General features: G+C 38.2%; 1 protein-coding gene across 1 annotated transcript in view; it reads right to left on the bottom strand.

Moving 5' to 3' along the window:
- The window catches only part of zgc:113516 (uncharacterized protein LOC541449 homolog), a 39,249-nt gene extending 14,162 nt beyond the window's left edge, over positions 1–25,087 (bottom strand). Inside the window, exons 1-7 of the mRNA XM_044192630.1 lie at positions 24,565–25,087; positions 13,430–13,692; positions 12,010–12,144; positions 5,823–5,971; positions 5,156–5,239; positions 3,756–3,916; positions 333–406 (exon numbers count right to left, since the gene is read on the bottom strand). Coding sequence (XP_044048565.1) covers positions 333–406; positions 3,756–3,916; positions 5,156–5,239; positions 5,823–5,971; positions 12,010–12,144; positions 13,430–13,692; positions 24,565–24,705 — 1,007 coding nt within the window. The 5' untranslated portion in view covers positions 24,706–25,087. The remainder of the gene's footprint in view (positions 1–332; positions 407–3,755; positions 3,917–5,155; positions 5,240–5,822; positions 5,972–12,009; positions 12,145–13,429; positions 13,693–24,564) is intronic.
- Between the last annotated feature and the right edge of the window lie 2,268 nt (positions 25,088–27,355).

Raw genomic sequence — 27,355 nt, 5'->3', positions numbered from 1 at the left:
GATGTTGTTAAGTAATAAGGTGGTCCCATTAAATTGCACTGATACTCATATTTTTCTTTGTGGTTTCATGTGTTTCTACATGAAACAGTTAATGTGAAGGTGGTGCTTAATGTCAGGAGGACGTAGAGGTGAATATTAACAATTTGTAACATTTTGTGCAGCATTCGGTGTACAAAACGTCACAACCGCAGCGCTTTAGTAAACTAGAACAATGTTTATGCAAATTGACACCCAGACACACACCTCCAATTGTGGACAGTACAAGGTAACCACATGGAAAAGTTTTTTTTCTTTCTATTTCATGAGACCTTTAAGCTGTCAGAAATACAAACCTTTGGAAGTCAAAGTCAATCGAGGAGTACCGTGACTGTAGGATGGCCCACAGACCCCAAAAGAAGTTGGATGCCTGGTGGAAGAGGAAGAAAAAAACATTAAAGGGACCATACTAGTAGTTTTCATGACAATCTATTACTAACTAAACTAGTTTCAAAAGCATGCTAAAGTTTTTAAGATTTTGAAAATGTCTCTGCATCTCCAGGCAGCCATTGGTTTTCACTCATTTTATTACAAAATGAAAATACTTGACGAGACTTCAAACTTGTTTGGGGTACAGTAATCCAACAGTGAACTTCATGTCTGCTTTTATCAAAGTTGCAGAGTAAAACAGTTGAAGTAGTAATTCATTTGAAAAAAATGTTGAATTAAAGCACTATAGAACGTGTGTGGTTTATTAAAACTAAAGCAGTAACATTAAAGAACATACTTTGATGTCTGTGTTTGCATGCTCAGTACAATACTTGATGTTGTCTTTAAAGGAATGGCAGCAAGAATGTGTGACTGGCATGCAATATACGCCCTTTTGACTATCCAATTAAAGCTTCAAAAGCACACTTCTTCTTGCCCCCCTGCAGGGAGGTCACAGGGGTCAGATGTCAGTGTCTTGCTCAAGAACACTTCAGCAGGGCAAATGCTTGCTGACAGAGGCTGAATTGGATCCATCTAATTGAGTGACAGACTCATTAACTACATGCAGGCAGTCCATGATATTTCTACAGGACTGGAATATGTTTCAAAAGTGTTAGAATCTGGAATATGTTTGTGGTATTTGCACACTTAGTTAAAGTATGTGAAAATATGTGGTGCTGATTGTTCTAAATTCAATAGCACAGGTGCTGTATGCTTTCACCAACTTTCAACTTAGTTTTTCTTTGATGCTTTGCTACATTTTCTTGTGCCATAGAGCCGAACTGTAAAAACACACTTCACTGACCTCCAGTTGTCGTGTTATATATAACTGCTCCCATAATTGCTGCTGCTGCTGCTGCCTGCCAGTTGCACGCTGCTCAGTCAGAATGACAAACCTCTGTATTGAATGGTTCCCTCCTTAATGGCTTTGCTCACTTAGGCTTGCGGACTTCCAATGCCTCCATAAATTTCTGTTGTTCTCCACCCTTATTGTAAATCTTCATGGTAGGACCACTAATAGCAAGTCCTAATAAGATCCAGACAGGCCTCTGTTCTGTGGCCCAGTGATATAATCACATTTTTATTTGATAATCAAATAAAGGGTGGAATGAAATACTTGAAGAGCAATGTGCGGTTTTCCCTGGGCTTTTTTCCCCTCCCTGGCAGATTTTCATCTCTAATCTCTGTCTTTAGTTGAAGAGATTGAGTGTGTTTCCATTATGATTAATAACTGCTCTCCATTAAGAGAGCATTAGTCTAACACTAAGCAGAGACCATCAGTGACAGGGAGCCATTGAGAAAAACGGAGATGAGAGATGTGTGGTGAGTGACATCACAGAGCTGCAGGCTTTAGCCTCGACATCACGGGGGATCCCTGTGGAGGAGAGGACGAGTGGTAAAGACCCCACTGCGTCTTGGCACAGTTTGCCAGGGATTACGGTTTGAAGGAGGCAGCTTCACGCCGCAGAGCTTTGGCAACTGGCCAGGCTTTGTCGATGCCACACAGCGGAGCCACACAGCTTCCTTCAGTGCAGACTGGTTTCCTTGGTTCCTGAGTTTTGACTATTCATCTGTATTCTTATCAACTGAGACTTAACAATAGCGTAAATTCAATGTAGTTTGATTATTCCAAGCAATTACCAAGTGATATGAAAGTGATACAAAAGGATAAAATAGCATTTAATCCAATTCATAAAAAAGGAAACAAAAAACCCCACAAAAAAACATTAAAAGGCATCAAACTGAATTGATAATTATTGCTGTTTTGGAACTTTTCCAAAGGCAGTTACACATAATCAACTATATCATCTGGTTTTACCAGATGTGATGTGAAACTATTTTAAAATCTTAGTGAGATCTGTATGGTGCAAATGAATGTTCAAAAATTGTGTGGACACAACTTTCACTGTGCCACTTCTGATTGAAAAGGGACTGGGCTGCAAATAACGATTGTTTTCGTTAGCGAATAATCTGACAATAATTTCTGATTAATCGTTTTAATCTATAAAATGTCAGAAAATAGTGAAAAATTCCGATCACAATTTCCCAGAGCAAAGATGATGTCTTGAAATTGCTTGTTTTCTCAGACAAACTGTCCAAAACCCAAAGCCAATTAATTTACTATCATAGAAAACCAGCAAATATCACATTTGAGAAAGTGAAAAGGGAACACTTACTTAAACAATGAATCGATTATCAAAAGGAATCCTGTTTTCAGGTCAGCATAATGTTTTATATTACCGTAAGAAGAGAAGATAAATATTGAATATTGGATAATTTGTTTCTTTTGTCTCTGGGCCTTTACACATGCCAAGGGAAAACAAGCAATGAAATGCTTCAAATATAAAAGTGAATAAAGTGAACATAAATACAACATTTAGTTGGCAAAATGCCACTATTTGTGAATATTTTTAAACAAAGTTTCAGCTCAATTCCATGAAATTATGAAAAATAGACCCTGTGATTTTCTCAATTATCAGTATCCCTCATTTTGACACACAGCTTGTCAAAATGAGTCGAGCTGGAAACTTGGCTTGTTAAGCGTCAGTGATCAATTTCTCCCACTTCCCTTGAGTCAAGAGTCCTCCTCGGTTTGTCATAGAAAATCTGATTTCAATCAATATGATGTTATCGCCTCTCTCACTCCATTCCAGGCTTTATTTCTTTTCCCTCATCTCACTTCTCCCTCTCCGTTTTTTGGCTGAGGCGCAAGTTATTTTAAAAAGTAATATGCTTCCTCATCATTTCTGGGCTATTTCAAGAGACATTCACACCACCCCAAAATTGGTAGGACAATTCTGCATATTGTGTTGAGCTATGAAAGCACTTTTAGACAGATATCCCAGCACCACTTGAGCCACCAAAGAATGAAAATTGTGGTCATAAGAAAAATAATTTTGGCTGCTGTCTTTCATTTTTCCCTGCGGCAGTTTCTAATCTACTCAGATGGAGTCCATCAGACTTTGAACAGTGGTGGGTCAGCTGTGGATCGGGTTTGGTTTTCATTGGGGAGTTTTTTTTTCTGGGCGCTGGAAAAGTAAATTGTTAAAATGTGATGGTGAGGTGTTGCCGCCCTGTCATTTAAGAGGTCTGCACACATATGGATATTGTCGAAATGCACACACTAATCTTGTAATATTGAGATATCTGAATCCCTCCAAGAGCAGAACTTAAAAAAGGAAATAACTGTTGAGAGATTTGTCACTTTCCAAAGTCTTTCCAAAGTGTTGAGGCACTACATAATGACATATTTCAACATTTCAACAAAGTCAGTGGGAGTCGACACTTACCAGTGAGAATTTGCAGACTTGAATGTAGAGCTGCGTAACTTCTGCCTCTGTAACAGTGACCTCATGTCCTGTGCTGTGCTTGTAACTCTCCAGATAGGCCATCAGCCAGTCCCTCTGCAGCTCCCGGCTCGGGTAGAGGCTGTAGTTAACATCATTCACACCTTCAACACAAAACACACATAGGCACATGTTAGTGGAACTACTGTCAGTATCAAAATTCAACACAATGCCTAAACTACGTAGCTGATAGTTTTGAAGATTTGCCACGGAGCTACATCAGCTCATCTCTTCATTCAACACTTGTCAATTCTACATAAATTGTTAAAATTATTTGTCCCCGTCAGTGAACATGATGTTACGAACACATATATTAAAAAGCACAAGTTATAACAAAGAAGCATGGAGACTGGATGATGACACCTTCACCTAAGCGCCGATGAAAAATCTTGAAGGTCTGACAGAAAAAGGGGAAAAATGCTCTTCCCAGTTTTCATGTTACAAACAAATAGTCTCAGTGGTGGAATGTAACTAGGTACATTTACCACAGTACTTAAGTACAAATCGTAGGAACTTATCGTATTATAGTTTTACTTCGTATTTCCATTTTATGCCATTTTATACTTCTACTTCACTACATTTCAGAAGATAATATTGTACATATTACTTCACTACATTTACTTGACAGCTATAGTTACTAGTTACTTTCAAATCAAGAGTTTCCATAGAAGAGATTATGATGAGTTTATGCAATATGACACATTGTTATGGATAAAACAACTCAACAGTATAAAAATAGTTTAAATTAGCAGTATGTCGAACTGCAACAGTTAAATGCTACTTACACATTAGAACATCATCAATAATAATCTATTAATAAAATAGTACAACACTCCCATTGTTCTGCACTAGTACTGGTATCATGATAATTTAGGAGTTGCACCAAGTTTGCACAAGCACAGCTATATTTCAGACCTTATTTCAGTTACAATCATTTGGAGTTGGCAAGTGTTGACTTGAAAGCTGACACGATATGGTTATTCTAAAAGTGTTAAATTAATGATTGTTTCACAAATGTTCAAATTAACCCTGTCAAGCTTTGCTGTGACACAGCTGGTACATCAAAACCACGCTTATCAACACGCAGAATACATACTGAATATAACAATTTGTCTTGGCAGCATCACAAGAAGGACACAGTTTCATGGTACATAATGGCAGAAAGATAAAATGATATTGTAGTCAAAGAGACAGCACAAACTGGACAATGATTCTGCATATCACATACTGTATATACTATTTCTACTTCATTCAATATTCCACATTTGGCAATTTTATATGTTCGGGCCGTGAAAAAGATTTGGAGGAAAATTGAACTTCTTTTCATCACAACACAGACCTACCAGCAAATTCATTGAAGTGATTGCCAATATCGAAGGCCTGGTAGTTGTAATCGGCGTACTCGTAGTCAATGAATTTCACCATTCCTGAAGGGGAAGGAGAGTGAAAGCAGCAGCGGTTACCAGGACAACATGACGAAAACATCTTAGGTATAGGCGTATAACTGACGACTATCCCTCATTTTATTGAAAGTACAGAACCTCGTGGGAGTCAAAAGAACAAGGAGTCTCTTTTAACTGAGAGTCACCCGGGGCCATCCTTGTAAAATATGTGAGAGAAATAAAATCACAATAAAAGGATACTACATATGAGGTAAGATATTTAATAAAATGGGAATGCATTTTCAGTAGTGCAAAGGTTTGCTTCTGTATGTAAAATAAAGGAAAAAGATATGAAGACTCTATGAGCTGCATTATTTCAAACTGATGAAAAGAAACACATTCATGTATTTTAACATTAGCTTAACTAACAGACTGAGACTCTTCAATCACAAAGCTACAGTTACAGAGTTAAGCATAAGGCAGTATGTTATTCTTATGAATATTCAGTTGGTTTTATTGCTTGTCACTGATGGAAATCTGCTACATGAAAATAATTCAAAACTAGCTTATTTCAGTATCATATCCATCACATTTTCCAGTGTCAGTGATGTGCACGGCAGTTCCTCACCCTCTTTGTTATTGTAGATGATGTTTTTTGTCAGAAGGTCGTTGTGGCAGAGGACAGTTGGTGAGTCAATCTGCGAGAGGTGTCTCTTCAATGAATCCATTTCAAATGACAAAGTCTCAAAGCTGGGCACCTCTCGCAGAGCCACAGGACTGTAAGAGGTAAAAAACACTGAAATTACATTTTTTTGTAATGTAGAAGCCAAGATTGTCACTCCAACGTTTTAAGGAATGTTGCATGAAAGAGGGGTGTCTTTGATTCATAGCTGTACTATAAAATGCAATTGGGCACATTGGCAGCCAAAGTTTAACACCTAAGAGTCGCTTAAGGTGATGTCAATAAACTGCACATACCACATTTATAATTGCCAATTTAGCCAGTGTGTGATGCTTTATACCAAAGGCTGCAAAAAGATAAGAGCTTCAGCTTTTAGTTTGAGAATCAGAATCATACAAATACACCACCAATAAGTTTCATTTAGAAAAACAGTTTAAGTAAAAGTACTTGTTTTGCAGACAAATGGCCCCTATGATTGTTACATTGTTATTTATTATATTACTGATGCATTCATGTGGAAGTAACATTTTGCTGTTGTAGTTGTTCCAGCTGGAGCTAATTTTAACTACCTTATATACTGTTGGGTAGTTTAAACTCTAACAATATGTCATATGTCTGTAAAATCTTAATCAGCAAAGTAACCAGTAACTATTGCTGACGGATACATGTAGTGACGTAAAACATAATATTTTGCTCTGATATGTAGTAGGGTAGAAGTGCAAGTAACTCAAAATGGAAGCCCTCAAGTACAGTACAAGTTCAAAATTGTACTTAAGCACAGTACTTGAGTAAATATACATGCTACATTCCACCACTGGGCATGGATAGTCTTTAGAAGTATGGGACATGGGAGGGATCCTTCTCAATTAATAACAAGCTAGTTAAAGACGTGACAAAGAAGAAAGGAACTAGAAAGACATGTTAAACACTTTCTAAGTATTCCTCATTGTAAAGTGGTAGGCTACTATTATGTTTTTTTGCTAACTAATTCTTCAAATGTTCTTTTAAAAGGCTCAATTAACCCAGAATTTCCCCTTACACATGGTGACTCACCTGCCTTTAAGAACTGTTCACCCTAAAAGAATTTGATTTGTCTGGATTTCAGCAGTAAGTGTCCTGTGGTTTACTGTAGATGCTGTTTCAGAGGATTGTCAACCATGGAAAAAAAACTGTTAAAGAAAAAACACAGACTTCTTGCAATTCTTTCAAAAGATAATTTTAAAAAATCCTTGATTTGATCATAAAAACTATATTAGTTACACACATGTTAAAGTACTGGCCTTCAGAAATCCCCATGGGTTGATGTTTTTTTTTTGAACATTTGACAAAGATAATATTATATAAAGAAAGTGTCTGTACAGAGCAGCTAAGGGAAAAAAAATTTGAACTTAACATGTATAAATTTAGGGAAAACAAGACTTTAATGGCACAGTTGTTGGAGGGAGTAAGAAAGTTTGCTGAAAGAATGCAGATATGGAAGACCAACTTTGTCATGAACTCGACATTTTTTCTTCTCGGAGCATGTTTGTAAACCGAAGCAGTTCGGTGAGTCTCATTGAGAGGTTACATGCCTTGTTTTTACTCTGTTGATTACTCAATCTATCAAAGAAGGCACTAATGTTGTTGGACGTCAGTGCAAAATGCACCTGGAAGAAATGCTGTGCAAGCATCCGTCTCCTAATTAATTTTCGTGTTTCCTATACAGTCGCCAGGCCACGATAAGAGGGTAATTTAAACAGTGTAATTTAAACACTACCTATTTATTCGAAGGGGAACAAACAGATGCTCCAGTATTATACACACTTGTAGACATAATTTAGTGAGGCCTGTTAGGAACGCACAATAAAAGCAGAGGAGCAGAGCCTTGTTTATAGTTGTGACACAGAGGCTCTGCTGCCTTATACAACTCCTCCTACACATCCTCATCAACACAAGTCATTTTTGTATATTATCTTCCTCTGGTCCATTCACTCAGTCTTCCTTCCTGCTGTGGATAGGCAGATCAAGGAAGGATTGATTGAATAAAAGCAAGTTGAGATCTAAACTATCCATCTGTGTACCTGCAAGCAAATATGAAAAAAAAAAATTAAATAGCTGCTTGACTTTGGATCTTTTGAAAAATTAAAGAGTTATCATATATTTTACTTCTATTGTCAACTGAAATTGTGAAAATACTATGATGAAAATTGCATTTTCAAAAAATGTAGGCCTAGAATATAGCTGTCAGAGTGTTTAATTCACATCTACTGGCCATGAAATCTGTCTGTTATTTAAAATCGACCCCCTCTGACATGCATAATTTATCTATCTCCTCGCTAATGTGAATTAAAACACACAGTTAAATGGTGAATCACCCTGATTCCTATTCAACTCATCCATTTCTTTAACTTAACAAACTGACTTTATCATAGAAACCCATGATTACTCAGAGTCAAAAGCTAAATGAAAGACTTCCATTGACTTTAAATGGAAACCTGTCGCCTTGCCATCAGATCTTTTCCTCTCTTTTCTGTCCTTTTCATGAGACAAGTACATTCGCCTCCTGCTCCTTGTCAAGTCTCTGTAAGGTAATTAGTGGAATTTCCTCCTCTGGCGCTTCATTATCAATGTGCCTTATTTACATATGATTTCAAACACCAACCGAGCACTGCTGATTTTTCTCTTTTTTTTTCCCTTTTTGCAGTTTTATGCGATTCGTGGGAGTGCAAACGGGAGACATAGCAGGGGGCCTTTTGGAGAAGAAGAGGTTGCACTCTTGCTTTCCATTGCTTTTCTTTCTTTTCTCTCCCATCTCTGACTTCTACTGTGCACTCTCTCTCCGAACCTTGCAGCTGCTGCAGCTTCTTTCGCTCCGTCGCTCTCTCTCTTCTTCTCCGTGTCTCTCTCTTTGCACAGCGGGTGGCTTGAGAGCTGAAGACCTCCTCTGCAGGTGCAGCCTCTTCCTGCTCTCTCTCTGCCTTTCTTTTACCATTTCCTCTGAAGATCACATTCATACCAGTACTTGTACATTCTCAAGTACAAAAGTTTCTCTGATGACTGTTTAAAATCCCTTTTGCTTTTTTTTAAATTCTTGGTCTTCTCTGTCTCTGTGTATGGGTATATGTGTGTGTCATGTCACTCATGCAGGGTTTTAACCATAAATTAACCTCTTAAATCTCATCTCTTAAATCTCAAATCTCATAAATTATGCTGTAGCAATCCTTTACCAACACTCTTCATTATTGTCTATATCCTAATTATTGATATTTTCCTGATAATTTTGAGTTGTCAAGCCACTCAGTCACACAAATGTCTCACAATATAGCACCATCTATTGGGCCTCTAAATGTGGTGCAGTCTGCTTCTGTAGATGCATATTGCAGTGTGTAATATCACATTGTATACAAAATAGCATGTACATAATCACACATTGTACAAATTAGGAGTTTTATTTTAAAAAAATGTAATATTAATAAACTGTTAAATTCTGTGTAAAAACAAAATTTAAAAGAAAAAAAGAGTTAAATGTAAGAGTAGACGTTAACCCAGACAAAATCCTTAGTTAATAGAATAAAACTCATATTCTCTTGAGAGATTGAACATGTATCTCATGTAATAGTCCACTTCTTCTCTGTGCTCCATTTCACCTGCATAATTTTATGTTGGTTGAATTTTCCAACACTTAACTGTTGGTGATGGAATAAAAAATGTGAAATTCAAAGATTAGACTAAATGGATATTTCTTTCAGCTTGCTAATTTTATAAAGAGTTTGGTCTAGACCTACTCTATAGGAAAAGTACAATGCGATAACTTATGCTATGAATTGGGGCTATATAAATAAAACTGAATTGAACTGAACTTGGTTGAGGTCTTTTAAGGTTGTTTTAATGCATTATAGGTGGTCATATTCGCAAGAAACACAATCATTATTATCTTAAATGGATATTGTCTGTCTTGTAACAAACAAAGATTTTTTTCCTCCGGGATCACAGCAGAAAATAACAAAATACCTGTAGATCGGGCTTGTTAATGCAAGTGGTCTAAAATGGATTCATTTTGAAACATTAGACAAACCAGAAAATACTGACTTAGAATTAGAACAGTTGTCTGTGTCTTGTTTTCCTGATGACAAAGAAGTTAACTTACACTGACTTGCTCTTAAATCTGAATCCAGGAAGCTGAAACGTCTTATGATAAATGACTGTCCTCCACTGTCTCTTTCTTTAATGGATGACTCACTCCAGTGCCAAACGCCTTGCCCACGTGATAAAACTCAAAGAAGAAACTCCAGTTGTTCAAAAGCGACTCAGAGACTCTGGGCCTTCAGCTTCAGTTTGCGTGGACTTCCGACCCCTTCGCTCAAACATAAACAAGGTTGAACATTTGACCGATAAGGGAGAGCTCTGCAGGAAGCTTGTGGCCGAGCTCTGTTTCTTTGTAGTGTCTGGAAGGCCCCTCTCACCTCTCACCCCGTGACCCCTGTCAGAGATAATGCAATGTCATTGCCACGGAGGCCACGCCCCCGCCTTGTCCCGCTGACCAATGGCAGCTCACAGTGACGGCCTTTATCCACATGGTGAGAGAGGTGAACTTGCCAACAAAATTTGAGCACTGACTGTTTCGTTACTTAAAGGACAATGTATGGGTGGAGAGGAGCACCGTAGGCAGGTTTGAGAAATGTGGTATGTGAGAAAATGATAAGGCATCAGTGGAAGTGCTGCTGCCAAAAAAAATAAAGATGTGGAAAATGTTGCTGGTTTCTATCAAAGGGATGATTGCAAAAATCTACCAGTGAGGTAGCTTCCCAACGCCAGCTCGGTGGGTATTTGTTTAAAACTGATGTAATTTCCAGTACAGTATAGATAATTGACAGCTCTCTTCTCTCACTCATACATTAATTTGAATCCGTCCTACACCTAACAGGACAGATGACCATCAACTAAAACCCGCCCCCCCTTAGTTACTGTTGCTATGCCTGTCAAGCTTTCCATTCTTGCACAGCACATAATGCAGTTTCCAATGATAAAGGTGGCAAATCATGATTGAAGAATGAAAAATTCTTAGTCATTTTTGAAACAGTTGGTTTAGACAGAAGTATACAAAAACACACAGTGGATGTGCTAGTCATCAATGGAGCTTTTTTAAATGTAACTTGTAACCCCACGAACTAATGTTGTTAGTTGATAATGTGGCCTTTGAAGTAATGCTGGATTAGGTTAGTACTGTTAGTATTAAGCTAGTTAGCTGGGCATACTAATGTTTTCAGTTTATGTTAGAGCAGAGAAGCACACTGTTTAATCCAGTCTTTACACTTTTACTCTTGTGATTTTGGTTTTGTTAAGGCTAAAAAGACAACAGCCCCCTCCAAACTTTTAATGCCTCACACCGCACACCGCTCAGGCATGTGGACAATTCCAAAGCTTGACAGACCTGCCGTGCTTAGTTACAGTTGCTATGCTATGATTGGACAATCAGTGTTCAGGGAAGGGATTTAATGAATGGCCAATTGGCTGGGCTGTTCTTCAGATCTTCAAACTGGTAAAAACATGGGAAACATTTCCAAATTTCAAGTACATCTATGAGAGGCCCAAGCAGCCAAAGAATGCCTTTCTAGTTGGTTAATGTACCTCTCTGGTTTGCTCAAGTGCCCCTGTGTTGTGATTGTAGGGCAAAGTAAACCCATAAACCTAAAGGTAAACCCTTAGCATACATGTGGTAAAGACTTTTTTTCTCCTCTCTCTCAGACAGAGCATGCCATTGTCCACCAAAATCTTGTTGTCAATAAATCTGGCGTGATAGATAGGCCATGCTCCGTTTTATAACTATAATTCTAAAATAGTTGTTAAGGTTTAATATGGCAGGTCATGTCATCAACTTAAACATTCCTTGGCAAAACAGTTGTTTTGCTGATTGAGCCCAACATCCAGACTTAATTTTATAGAAAAAACGGAACTTGCAACATGGCTTAGCAAAGCTACTGGTGCTCTTGAACAATGCGAGTAGTCCTCACTTGCTGGGTGCTGCTGCTCAGTCGCCAACTGTGAGAGGCTTTGGTTGCATTGTAAATATTAAGGAACATGTTGTGTTCAGATGCTCAGATTGTGTGAGCTCTAAAATACAAATACAGTGAGATAATTTTGTCAAGAATTGTACCTCTTTGGGCGGCTGCTGATACTGCTCTGCACCAGTGTGAGAAAGTGAGACATTTTTGTCCAGAGTAGAGGTTCAACAGGCAGACCACATTTTGGCTGGATAGAGTGGATTCTCCCCATCTCTGCTGCGATCAATCTGCGGAGAGAAAACATTTTCTCAGTTGAGCCTGGCTGACGCTGTTATTGCACAAACAACCATTATCAGAGTAGAAACACAACTCCCTTTCCATTTAGCGCTCTTATCTTGTTCCTTCTTTTAAAAAAAATGGGTCTTGTTGCATTCGTGACCTTTTGACTACTTGAGTGCTCGTTCTCGAGGCTTCTTAGTGGTGACATAAAGTTTTCTGGGCATTCCCCACAGAGGGTATCAGGCAAAGCAGGTAATTGATGTGTATCATGACCCTGGCTGTTCAGCCTTGACTGGCTGTGTTGTGTCCTACTGTCCTGTGGAGAGAATAATGATGCTGGCCTGTTATCATGAGGATGATGAATGAAACAGGGGGCATGACTAAACAACATTGCTCAACATGAAACATGACTCAATTGAAATCATTTTAAAAACACCTGCATCAGCACAATTGAAATAATCAGTATATATGTAGGCTCCAAAAAACATCTCTGACTGTTACTACTGTTACTCTCAATAAACCTGTTGAATTTCTACAGTTTGACCACTGAATGGACCTGAAAATAATAGCTATCAGCATAATTTAGCTTTTTTTGTATATTTCTGATACTGATGGCATTGAATGGCCAGCCTTCACACTAAATGCAACTTACGTTAAGCCTGTGGTAACTGATATCTTAACTGCCATATTACGCTTTAACTTATAAAATCAATCAGCCCTGTTAAAATAATAAATTCCACAATGTTTTGCTATATCATTATATTCACAGGTCATTATGACATATTGTTTTTCTATAATGATGTAATAATAACTGTATAAGGTTTTGACTTACAATAGAAATAAAAATAAATACATATTTTAAAGTGTTTGTGAATGTTCACATTTGTTTTTCCAATCCTGGTTTTATGATAAAATATCTTCCAAATTTTACCTTTATTTTTTCATGTTTAATTAAAAAAACCCAATCATTTTGTACGCAAACTTAGTGGTAAGGCTGAGTCTCATACAGTTTTTGAAAAGTCTTAAATGTGAGCATGACTTGTTTCAGATTTAACTCTTAAATAATTCACTCTGAAGAAATTTTAAGTTTTATATAAACGTTTTTTTATGACCAGCATTGGACACGAGTCATCATATTGTTGCTTGAACAGGTCAGTTTATTGGCTGTGAATGTGTAACTGTGGGAATGGAACCATTCCCTAAAAAGCACAGCCTTGCTCAGCACACCGTCTCTGAAAGAATCAACTTTAGAAAAGAAATAAATGAACATTTGAAAGCCGTTCTGGCAGAGACCTGTAGATGGAGGGTTGCCGGAGCAGCTCGTCATCCAGCACTGCTCCTCTAACAAACTCATAGCAGATGCCATTCTGGAAGCTGCAGTAGATCTGTGGACCACACCCGTGGGCGTGGAAGACCTGGAACATCTCCACCTCCCGGTCCCTGTTCACATAGAGCTCTGTCATTCTGCCATACAGTCGCACCAGAACACAACCAGGCTCTTGCAAAGAGCCCACGTAGCAGCCAATCAGCTGGTTGGTGATGCCTTCTGTGAATGTCTGGAATGAAAGGAAATCAAAAGGGAAATTAACACAGAAAAATACTTATAGTTTGGACTTTTCAGGTAGGAGAAAGCAAATGAAACACTTATTGACTTACACCATATTTCAACATACTGTAGTTAAACACTCAATGCTGAACATTGTAAATTGGTGCTTATGTGTAACTTTACAGATAACAATGATAACACAACCTCTTGTAAAAAGAATTATTTTCTTTGTGACAGCATTCATGATACCACTGACTTGAGCACAATGCAATTACAGCATGCTCTAGCCATCGAGTCTGTATAAGAGGCAGTCATATCCTTATTCTGTAACTATTGTGTAAGTGAAAAGTTTAATGGGTCACTCTCCTAAATGTCAGTGTGAGTTACTGTTTATCCATAACAATCCTGGACAAATCACACTAAACATAGTTGCACTGAGAGCTTTAAAAGCTAAATAAATGACAGATGCAACATGTTTGGTTTCAGGATTCTGGATTACAACTTTTGTTACCATATCATTTTACAGGCTGCTAATTTACTGCCGTTATGGCTTATTTAATTTCTTACTGACCTTCCATTAAAGACACAGTATTTTGCAAAAAATAATCTATAGAAACAGAGATCATTTACCAGCAATTGCTTATTTGTGTACTTGAAAAGAAACTTGAGAAAATACCTGTGTACTTTGCATCAGAACACATTTAATCCTGAATTTCTCAAATATTTAAAGATCCTCAAAGATGTAAAAATGGCACCACAATGTGCAAGACATGAAGGATCAGCAGTGGTGGAATAAGTATTTTTTTAGTAAACATTGTACTTAAATAAAAGTACATAAGTATTAGCAGCAAAATTTACTTAAAGGTAGAGTGTGTAACATTTAGGAGGAGCTATTGGCAGAAATGGAATATAACATTTTTAAGTACATTTTAATTAGTGTATAATCACCTGAAAATAAGAATTGTTGTGTTTTCATTACCTTCCAGGGCTCAACAAAAACTTTTAAAAGTTTATTGCCAGGTTGGCAACCTGGCATCAGCTTTTGGTTGCCAAAATATAGCTGCCATTTTAGTCACCTTATATTTTGAGTAATTAAAATACTATTCAGTTACATGTCAGTGTAATAATGACAATGACACAATGACATAAAAGAATGTTTATTACAGTAATCGAACTGAAGTTTTTGTTTTATCTGATACTTTACAGAATGTGAATCTTTAGTGTTGTAAAAACCTTTATTCTATTTGTGAAAATGAAAAAAGGCAGATTTCACAGTTTATTTCACATCTAGAACACAAACGACCAGGTTCAGATCAAAACCACTATGTCTAGACTTGTCAAATCTGGACTAGATTATCCCAGAGAGGCTAAAGATTCTTTAAAACATAGTTTCAGATTTGTGAAGCCTGTATTCTATTTGTGAAAATGCAAAAAAGGGGTGATTTCACTGCTTTTTCAAATCTAGACCACATTGGACCAGGTTCAGATCAAAAACCACTATACCTAGACTTGCCAAATCTGGACTAGATTATAACAGATAGGCTAAAGATTATTTAAAACACAGTTTCAGATTTGTGAAATCTTCATTCTGTGAAAATGCAAAAAAGATTTCACTCAATAGTATTTCCACAACATGGTCTTTGTTGTTTGCGATTCAGTCCACGTCTCTCCATTTCATTTGTAATTGCCATGTAGAGTTCTTCTCTCTCACTTGAAAACAAAAGTAGAAAAGTTATTTTTACCTTTTGAAAAACATCAAAACATCTTCATAGGTTGGTCAATTGGTTAATATATGCTTCAAATTCTTCTTTCAAAAAAAATGACTGTTCTCTCACCTTTCCTCCAACTGGCCACTGTCAACCTCTCTCACTGCTTCTGCCAATGTTTTTCTCCAGACTTTCGCAAAAGCCTGTACCGTGGCCTGTGTTAGAAGTACCATAATTCAGCCATTAGTGTGCTTGTTTTTCATTTGATCTATATATGAAGACATTTTTATGAAAAGCTTTCTGTCAGTACTTCGTCACAATTATCAACATTTGATTGAGAAATAATTTAATCTTGTTTATCTGTCAACTAACATCTGCCATCATTTCAGAGCCTGCTCTCCTTCTCCTGTCCACCAGTTATCCTTTTGTTCCTATCTTTGCCAGTTGCCTGACCTTGCACCTGACTGCAGACATGATCCTCATTACCCCATTATCCAAGGAGTTTGTACTGTAGACCTGTACAGTAGCCTAGTAATTTGCTACACTGTGTATCATGTCTCCCTGTCATAGTATTGCAGCCCTTTTGTTTTGCCTGAATCTGCCTGCCAGCAACTGTGATTTTGAACTATGCTAGTTTTTTTTTTAGCTTTTTGCGTGCCGGCATTAACCTAACCTCACATCTCACTGCCATCAAACATGCACATATTAAACACACACACATACCACGCACTTACACCTATATATACATTTTACAGTGGTGAAAGAATTAGTCAGATCTTTTAAGTAAAAGTAGCAATAATACAGTGTAGAAATACTCTGTTAAAAGTAAAAGTCCTGTATTAAATATTTTACTTATGTAAAAGTACTAAATTATCAGCATCAAAATATACCTAAAATACCAAAAGTACTTATTATGCAGAATGTCCTATTTCAGAATAATGTATATTATATCATCGGATTTAGTGATGCATTAACGTGTTAGCATCAATAATGTTGCAGGTGGTAAAGGTGGAGCAAATTTTGATTACTTTATATACTTCTGGATAGCTTAATCCATAAAATACAGCAAAATGTATTCCTTGATTTATATTTTGTATTAATAATCTAAATCTGCAAAGTAAGTTGTAACTAATGTTGTCAAATAAATGTAATGGAGTTAAAAGCACAGTATTGGCTTCCAAAATGTAGTGGGGTAGAAACATAAGGTAGCATAAATGGAAATACTCAAGTAAAGTTGTTATTACTTCTTATCTTATTTTTGCCCTTCATTTATTATATCATTCACTGTGGTATTTTATCTGGCTCTCTGTGAAGCACTTTGGACCTGGTCAAACGTGGTCTAGGCATCGCCCGTTTTTTTCATTTTCACAAACAGAATGGAACAGAAGGTTTGACAAATCTGAAACTATGTTTTAAAAAATCTTTAGCCTCTCTGGGATAATCTAGTCCATATTTGACAAGTATAGGTATAGTGGATTTTGATCTGAACCTGGTCCAATGTGGTCTAGATGTGAAAAAAACTGTGAAATCGCCCTTTTTTAATTTTCACAAATAGAATAAAGGTTTTTACAAATATAAAAGTGCGTTTCAGACAGCGTTAAGGATTTACCAAAGATGCTCCCACAATGTCTAACAGGCTTTCACAACAGTAAGAGGTGCAAAAAAGCGGAGGATCAGCACTGTAAGTGAAGTTTAACTTAACTTTCCCTATAACAGCCGAATCTTAAACTGCGAATGGGAAGCTAACTTCAGCGTCGTCTGACTTTCTGGGGCAAATTGAAAAGCTGCAACTCTGAAGAGAGGTTTCACTCAGTCTCAATTCTCAGAACTCCAATTCTGTGAAGTAATTGTGGAAACCGAGAGTCTCGACTGAGCAGATAACTTTTGCACATGCGTTGGTGCATTTACTCGTGTGCGCGCACAGGCTGTTTTAGAGACAATGGCGAAGCAAATTAAGTTGTTTGACTGTGGGGTGAAAACTTCAACTAACCTGTCAACATCACAAACGATTGCTGGTATTTGGTATACCAGGATTTGAGGGTTGACACGTTATTTGATAACACTAAAGATTCACATTCTGTAAAGTATCAGATAAAACAAAAACTTCAGTTCGATTACTGTAATAAACATTATTTTATGTCATTGTGTCATTGTCATTATTAGATGAAAAAAACAGTGAAATCGCCATTTTTTTTCATTTTCATAGATAGAAAGTAGGTTTCAGACAGTGTTAAGGATTTACCCAAGATGCTCCCACAATGTCTAACAGGCTTTCAGTACAGTAGTAGGTAACAGTAAGAGGTGCAAAAAAGCGGAGGATCGGTCACTCAGCTCTGTAAGTGAAGTTTAACTTAACTTTCCCTAGGCGCCAGGCTCCCAGGAATTGACCGCCCGGACAATGAACGGATGGTTAGTGGGTAAATGGCGTGGTGGGTGAAAAGAGGATCTGTACTGTAAGGACAGGTGGCCTAACAATGATGCGCTACCAGGCTTTGGTAGGCTAGCGACGGACATTCTCGGACGGTCTGACCTGTGAGTCCGTGGGTGTCTCGAAAAGTGCAGCTGCAGGGTTCCGGTAAGGTACGCTGTGTCTCTTTGAAGTGTTGTGTGCTTTCTTTGGATAAATGCCGGGTGTGCGCAAGTAGGCGGGGGTGGAGAAAAAAATACTGGGAGAATCGCTGATCCTGCTGTTGATTTCGAAGCTCGAAATCGAAAAATCTGTTTTCAGCTTCTCAAAATGGTTGCCAATGCCAATGCCAACATGGAAACCATTACTGTCAAGCCCTGCCTTAGAATAAGCCATTTTTATCTACATAGGGAGCGGGTCCTCTTCCATGAATGTCACCATGTTGCACCACCATGTTTCTACAGTAGCCTAAAATGGACAAACCAAACACTGGCTCTAGTAAGGGCTGGTCACGTTTTTCGCCACCGTAGTTTCTCCTGCACGCTTGGAAGGGGAGGGTGATGCAAGCAGTATTCAAATGGTTGCAAACTGCAATTTCACCATTAGATGCCACTAAATCCTTTATACTGGACCATTAAAGTATCAAAAGTAAAAGTACATGTAATCATAATTTTAATAAATTAATTAATACATTTTATACATTAAAATTGTCAAAGTGGCACACAATTTGAACAAGTATATGCACTAGTTTTAGTTATGTCTTTAACAATGCATCATATTTTATTATCTGATCATACATTTTCATGAAAAAATCTTAATCTGAAAATTAACATTGGCTGTGAAATAAATATAGTGGAGTGGAAAGTATTATATTTCTCTTCTGTTTGCATTGTACTTAATGAGAAGTTTTGACTAATTTTGTTCCCTATGAAATTACATTTGGCTCTCGAGTGATTTTATTAAACCTGAAGGACAAACTAAAACATGTACAGTAGCTTGAATAATTTCATTTTTCCTCTAAACTGAAGCAAAAAACAACCAAAGGTAAATTAATGTTAAATTAAAATAGCATGCAGATAAACAAGCAAATATGCACAGGTATATACAGTACATGCAACAATAGGTAAAGGACAGATATGTTAATAGTTTACAGCTGTAGAGAGCTGCAGCCTGAACTTTTTGATGTTAAAGCCACACTTCCAGCACAGCCTGTACTGCTCTCTGTACAGTATGTGTACACAACAATACCACAGTGACCACTGTTTGCCTGCAAAGGCCTCATCGGACATTTGTTGTCATTCAGTGGTTTCTCAAAGTCTTTCATTTTCTGCCACAGTCTCCAAGGCATTTTCTGAGCCTCAGATGGGGCCTGCACACAACACAGTTTTTCATCTAGACAAACATGCCCACCTTGACATCTGATCAAGTATTTATATAGTGGAGGGAGGGCCACTTGAATATTTTCCACTGGCTTCATACCTGCCAACACTCCCATATTTCAAAGCCATCTCCTGGCACCTTCCTGTTTTGTTGTTTCTCCCAGGAAACTCCCATAATTTGCTTGGCCCTCAAACTTTATTATGCAGACATCACCCAAGTTGCCAGATTGTCTATGAAACACAATCTGCACACACAATACACACTACAATTTCAATCCATCTGTTACTGCAACTTGGCAACCCACACAACGATCCAAGGGGCGTGTGTGCAGCTGCTCTTTGCCCCCAAATCCTGTATTTTGAAACCTATGACTGGCTTTGACATTGTTATCATATTCCTTTTCTCTCTGATTACTAGAGCAGACTGTAATTAAATTATCTGACCTAGCAGTTGAAGACACAGAAAGCATAGGGTATTATATCTAGGCATGATCTTAACAGGAAAACTATATGAGCCCAGGTGGTGGACTCACTACAGGTCAGGAGGTATGAGCCTTACAAGAGTGCACAGTCAGTTCGATGTTGGTTGATAGAAGGCATGAGCCTTCGTGGGAGGGATGGAGGCCATGTAGTTTAAAAAGCTGACGCCTATTTAAAAAGGCAGCAAAATTGTCAACAAAGGGGACATCTCTGTTCATGCAGTAACTCTTTAGCCAGATGTGGAGTTGGCGTAGGAGACTGAACTTCATGTCACCAAAACGGGTGGCAGGGGGGTAATTACCTCCTTATTGCTTACTGGTGTCCACAGGGCACTGCTTAACCCTACGTGCAGGACCATAGAGGTACCGACAACAACCGACAACAAGCACCAAGGGTGGGCGCCGCACCTGAGTGTGAATGCCTGACCGCCTAGGGGGCAGGGCCCAAATGGGAGCAGGTGAGGCGCGGGCTGAGGTGAGGGCAGAAGGCAGGCAGCCAGGGAGAGCAGTAGCCGAGGAGTCGGCAGTGATCCTGCCAGTGATCCTGGGAGCCAAGCCGCCTCTCGGTGGCCTCTCGGTGGCCTCTCGGTGCCGCCTCTCTGGTGCCGCCACCAGAAGGTGGCAGGTTCAAAGCTCAGTCTGCGCCATCTGAGGAGCCACCAAGCAGCTCGGGAGTGGAGGCCTGGGCAGAAAATGGATGGTCGCCCACTTGGGGCCTCACTGCAGAGTGTGGTCCATCCCCACTGTCCACGGCTTGGAATTTATTGCTCAGCTGAAGGGCCTCGTGAGTATGACAGCTGGCACTGTCCACACACAGCCATGATGATTTTTTTGCTGTGTCAGGCCAAATCCTTAGTAAAATCCTAGTCTTCTTTTAAGCAACCAAAGTACGTTTTTAGTGCGATCTTTGGCAGAGTTCAAAAGTGGAACGTCCAGATGCTGACGCATATGTAGAGAGCTTAATGTTAAATTCAGTGTGTGCTATATTAACCGAGTATGCAGAGTTCTCCTGCTCGCAGAGCTATGCACGTAGTACCTACATGTACCAGGATGCATTGCGCGTGCTTCTGTTGCCCACGCCCACCCAGCGGGCCACTACAACTCTGAGCTGGTACACAATCTTGCCAAGCAAATTCCTGCATTTGACCATTTGTTTTTCACTATATCGTTACCGTCAGGGCATATCTATCAAGTAAATTTACATACAGCAGCAACACACACACACACACAAACCGGTCTCGCGCTTCCGTATAACAACAAAAGAGAGGGATGTTGATAGGTTTTAAATGACGTGAGTCCCAGGGACCCATAGGTGGTCATTTGAGTGGGCCCCAGGGGAAATTGAGTGGGTTCCCAATAAAATGTGAGAGTTTTTTAAAAATGATAGTGTAAAACTTGTGTTTGATGTTATATGGTTATATTCATGTTACATGTGTAACGGTACACAAAATTCACAGTTCGATATGTACCTCGGTTTAAGGGTTTTAAATAAACTTTGTGTCATTTATTTTGAAAAAATGTAAACATTCAACAGTAGCTCATTGGCCATCATTCTTATTGTAACAGATAAGGCACTCAAATACTGGCATATTGTTAATAAGAAAAAATAAATAACACTAATAAATAAGTCATGCTCCATCTTTTGTTTATTACTATGATTTCAATGCAGATTTTTTGTTCACAATGTAGCATTATCAGGGAAAAGTTTTCTGATGTATTGCTCACCATTTAGAGCACTTCCTAAACTTATTTGTGAAAACAGGAATTACAGCATGTGTACCTAAATGGCTTTCATACAAGTGCTAAAACTAGCCATGCAAATACTGTATGTGCTTTTGTAATTTTTTGTTTCAGGCTTGACTCTAAAATTGTATATATATATTTAGTCTCTTATAAATGAAGTTTAACTATTTCTTTGTTGTGCAGCAATTTGACATTGTCTCTTTCACTTTAACAATCTCTGTTATGTAAATGTATCTTGTATTATTTTGTTTTTAATACCTTTTAAAGTTAAAGTGTATATCAAGCACTCAAATTGCCTCAGCTTGCATCACCTTGAGTTTGATCTGTTGTTTCATTTGACAAAAAAATATTACTAAGCGCTTCACAGGATGACATAAAAACAAGAATAGTAAAATAGATACAAAGATGAAATACAAGATATAACAGAAAGTAATTTGAAATTTAAACTCTCACATATAAACAGTTAAAGCACAGGTGTAACAGTAGGAACTATTTGACCTTCCCCTGTATATTCTGTATATTCCAAACAGATGAACATAATACATCATTAAAGTTGGGATCTGAGGGATGAAGGGAAACATACTCCTTTGTGTACACAACTGGACCTGGTGTAGATTGAGAGGTCATCCACCCAATGTGCTGTCACCTAACAAACATAAACCCTATTTCTCTGAAAGATTGGACCTTGTGTTTGCACATGGGACCAGAATGGGATTATCCTGTTCTGAACAGATGCTCTGACAACACTACACATCTGTTCCCAAGGTAAAAAAAAAAATAAAAAGTCTAATTTTGTTGTCCAGTTACCTTGGCTTTTCTGCTGGTTTTACTAGTTTAAGGTGTCTTTCTATATAGTGCCATATTTACAGAAGATGAGACATTACAGTTTTGTGTTTTGTATTTGTATTTTATCACCATGTGTGCTTTTAAAGCTAGGGTAGGTAATGTACTGCAGAAGCATTTTTCATTATATTTGTTGAAATTCTCTTTACATCCCAACATCAATCAATAAATAAAATGCTCTGAAAAAAAAGGAAAAACATCTGGTTTCTGGGGCTGTCGCAACCCTGTAATAAGCCCATCCAATCATTTCATTCGGCTCAAATGACATGATTGGCTGGCCTACCTGCCTATCTACCTACATACCTGCCTACCTGCATGCACTCACATGAAAATGTGTTTTGGGGGGAGGCCTGAAGGGAGGCGGTGGCAGTTTTTCGGATGGATACTTTCAAAATCTAGCTGTCTCTTGCTAGTTTCTCCAACATTACCTACCCTAGCTTCAATAGAGTTTCATAGAGTGCTTTTATTTTGAAAAACATATATTGTCATTGTATATATTTTTTCCTAAAGACAATTCCAATATTAGCAGGTTGTACTTCAGACATGGTCACAACTTTCCGTTTTTAAAGGATATAGCTGTTCTATATTTTTGTTATTGTACAAGAAATCCCATGTAAAGTCTAAAACCAACAATGTGTTAAGTCTGTCTCTCAGTACTGTCTGACTTCCTCAGCCTATGACTCCCATCTCCAGGCCAATTTGTTTCCTGCAGAGGACTGAAGAAGTCTTTAAAAACACATCCCGAATATACTTTTATTTTAAAAAAGGCTAAATAATGTCCTTAAACAGCTGGGCTCTATGTTTTTTAATGTTGACATTACTCAAGACAGACACCGCCTGCTTGGAGTGCCTCTGTGTGTCAAATAGGCATAGCTGGAGAAGCCTATTTGAGCATAGCCAATAACAGAGGAGTAATCTGTCCTGCTAACAGGTGCATCAAAACTAACCAAAAAGAAGCAGAAAGATGGCAGGCAAGTCAGGTCGGTGCACAGCCACACAGTCCTGAAAAAGGGTCTACTCAGCCTGTAACTGAGAACACCTGTGGTGAGTTAGTTACATGAGCACTTGCAGGTGTGGGTTTACTTAAGCTGGGAAGACACTGCATTTTTATTGATCTTGTAGGTTTTGTTAACTCACACTACACTTTTTCATCAGCCTTTCTGCACGGCCAGAATCGGCAACTTTTCTGCTCGCACTGTACGGATCAATTGACTGGCCATGACGTGGAGCTCACACTGAACGTCAGCACGGAAGGCCCAGTTTGTTTTGTTCATTGACAATTCTTATGAAGTTTATTCAAACAAGACAACAACTTCATCCTCAACAATGTTGACAAAAAAAGAGGAAGGCAGCATTAGGACTCCTTTGTGCAATTCCACTGTGAACAGAAAGTAAGAAGAAAAATATGGAGGGAGCCAGTCTATGTTATGCAGCGAACTTCAGTTTTATGTCACAGCAGTGTCAGTTAACACTGCAGTTTTAGCCACAATATGTAAAATACTACTCCAGTTATATCAAAACAAGGTCACTACATTTATAACAGATCTTTTAACAGCAGCCATCAGGGAAATTGAACTGTGGAACGGCTGAAATTGCAAGACAGCTGACCAAAATTTTGACATGACAGAAATCTAACCAGTAATGTCACAGTGACATCCATTATGCAGTGACAATGTCAGTGAACGGTTCACTGAGTTTCATGTGACATGATAATGTGGCATTCAACGTCTAAGTTAGGGTTAGGGTTGCATAGTCTGTGGAGATGTATAAATTAAAATAACACTTGAATGTAGACTTACTGTAACCTTAATGTAGTTGAGTAAAAACATTGGACTATACAACCAAATTATCATTAATGGATCCCAACCATTCTATGTGTAGAGAACACTTGCTCCAGATGTCTAAAATTTACTTAAGATCTGCTGCAATTTGTTTTTACAAGTTCCCAACAGAAATGGCCGGTGAACACTGGTTATAGTGGCGTTTGAAGGTTTGTCAAGCTTTCCCATTCACATCCTTGGGGTTGTCTGATGGAAGAACAACACCCCAAAACATAAACCCTAACCTCTACCTCTCTTTACAAAGATGCCCACAGCAGAGAATTGTTATTTTCCCTCAGGTATGATAAAATTATTATGCATTTTGTGTGTGTCAATCAGTATGATACAAGCTGAGCACCATATGAATTCACAGGAATAGAAGTTTATCTGAACGACCAGGATCAGACAGCCAACCTACCAAACAACCAACACAGAGATACAATCATGGACAAATAATACTGCATATTGAATATTGATAACCCTAGAGACACAAACATTCACTTGCCTTCATCTGAATGTCCTTTGCCTTCCAGTGAGGACGGAGTCTGCTGAGGAGGTCCAGGATTCCTCTACGAGGTTCGTGCTCATTGATATAGATGTCCACATGGAGCAGCTGATTCCCAGCACCAGCAGAACCACTGTCCATTTTAAACAAAGCAAATCTAAAGTCTTCAAACCTTCAAAAAACTTTACGGTCCAGAACTTGTTCAGAACCAAAGTCCTACTCTGTTCTAAGACCAGCTGAGTTATGTCCAGACCCACCAGTTCATCAAAACATCATCCAAACATGGGCCACACGGATCAAAATTCTGAACAGCCCAATGAGAGTTTAATCTTGAAACAACACAAAATAAACAAAACAGACTTAAATGCGGTATACAGAAAAGTCTAAATGATCCACAGCGAAGCTCTAAGATCCGCTTTGTCAGAACAATTTGAGAGACATCAGTGGTATTTGCAAGTCACTGAAATTGTCCACTTGTGTGCCCAGTGACTCAGCAGCCCAGCTTGCTTATCAGGGGCCAATGTTCCTATGGGCATCTTTATCCCCACTGCTGCAGAGTTTACATATTAACCACTGGTGGTTGGAGCTCTGCAGCAGGCTCATAGTGTTAAACAGAATTCAATGAGAAAAGTCATTGGGAGAAACAAATGTTGATTTTGAAGCTCTGTATTGAAACATTATGATTAAAGTTTTGCTTCAGTAAACCAGACCCTCTTTTAATTTTATTTACCTATTCATTTATGCTGCATCAGTCTTTCTGAGGCACAGCAAAAAGAAAAAAATACTGTAACTAGAACTTGAATAATATGAAATAAGGACTAAAAATGCACTGAAAATGAAAGACACTTTTTCACTGTACTTGAAATTACTACTTGAATAGAAAATATTCAAGTGTTCAATTAACTGCAACACAAAAATAAAGACCTGCAATTAATTAACTTTTCATCATCTGTTGTCTGTAACTCAAACAGATGTCGGTCTGTGCTGCCAGCCACAAAGATGTGACACGTGTCCAAATTGAGCTCAGCATATTTTCTTTCCTAGATCTGAGCTCTCTTTGCAGTCGATTTCAGCACAGCTCTCGGATACTTGATTCCCTACCACACTGTTCTAACATTAAAACTGAGCATGCTGCAAACATGACTGCAGCAAGTCCCACAGGCCGTATGCAGAATTTAGGTTACAGTTTACTTCATTTAATTTCATTCAAGCTAAAAAGTAAGCATGCAACAAAAATCAGGCCAATAAGATGACTTTTGATTCTCTAAATATTTTTCAGATGCATTACATTTGGCTTGTGTGCAGCAGCAAAGACTTTAAATGGGTGGAGTCTATTGTCTGACCCGAGTCATCGTGTAATCTAGAGGACCCATTAAATATCATACAATTAGTTCAGTCAAACATGACCTTTCATGCTAGCTCAATGCCATGGAACATTTCAACATGATCGCTCTGTAAAACACAAAACGAATTTCATAAACATTGGAGCAGCATGTTTTCAGTCTGTTAAATTATTTAGATGTTGGGCCAATGTTTACCATTTTGCATCATTACAGTAATTGCCTAGAAGTCACGAATGTGGCGATCATCTTAAACCGAATACTTTGCAAGCTTTTAGACGCAAATGAAATTCACTTGCCATCAAAGAGTGTTTCACCATCAAAGATGTTGTGTATTGAAAGAGAGATGAGTGTCTCGATTAAAAATGTACGGGTCAGGCGGTAGAATAGAGTAGTGGAGCCAGTGTTTGTGTTACTGCATGTACCTTTCAAGTACAGCTGAACAAGAGGGCTGGTTGAAAAAGAGATGACACACACAATAACCCATGGAATCATACATAAACTGTTATAACACTTTTCAGACAGATTCACTTACTTTATGTAGGGCTTCTCTTTTTTTCTTGTTCCATATGATTGTCAGTCTCGGGGGTGCAGACATTAACATTTGGGCCTTTGAGCCTTGAAAATTAATCATTTAAGAAAGGATCAACAAAGTACCAGCTGTGTTGAAGACAGCATGAAAGACTAACAAAACTAAGTTAATGATGCTGGAGTTTCTCTTGACTTCTTGACATTGCCTAGACTATGGGTCTTTTTCACTCAAGTCATTTAAGCAAGAGAACCATGAGCTATATCTATTCAGCAAAATGTGAAAATAAAATGAGTAGAAGGAGAATAGTAGAGGAGAGGATCGGAAGATTTCATTACTTGCAGATTATATTTTGTTGTTAATTTTCCTTCTAATGGAAACTGCCAAACATTTTCCAAGATTAAGGATCGAAATACAAATATATAGTTTTATTTTTTTTAAAAGGCCAATTTCCTAAAACAGCTGGGCACTGCAGTTTTTAGCTCTAACATTGGAGATTGGTGCATTTGTTGGGCACTATTTTCAGGTTTTTTCCCACTGATTAGGTGTTTGTGTGGTCAAAGATCTTTACCAAAACGACCTGAAAACACTTAGCGTTGAACAGCATTTCCAGATTTAGCTAGCTTAGTGTGGATGTAGCCAATGAGTTTACAAGCTTGCTATTTGCTCACAGACGTTGTAACATATTTGCCAGGTTATTCATTGTCAGCAGTAAAGTTTCATAAATAAGTGATGAAAACTGACAGTGGAAATTATTTTAATTTCAACTTTTAGGGAACACTACTGCCCAAATGCTAATAGCCTCAAAGTTCTGTAGTCACTTACCAGAGTTCCTGGCAGGATATGACTCACAGGGGCGAATTCACAAAGAATGGATTGCGGTTGCTGATAGCACCATGAATTGCGCATCACTTGCAATCAC

The sequence above is a fragment of the Siniperca chuatsi genome, linkage group LG4 (genome assembly GCF_020085105.1).
Source record: "Siniperca chuatsi isolate FFG_IHB_CAS linkage group LG4, ASM2008510v1, whole genome shotgun sequence".
Classification (NCBI taxonomy): domain Eukaryota; kingdom Metazoa; phylum Chordata; class Actinopteri; order Centrarchiformes; family Sinipercidae; genus Siniperca; species Siniperca chuatsi.
The sequence above is the reverse complement of the archived record's forward strand: the minus strand, read 5'-3'. Positions and strand labels throughout refer to the sequence as shown.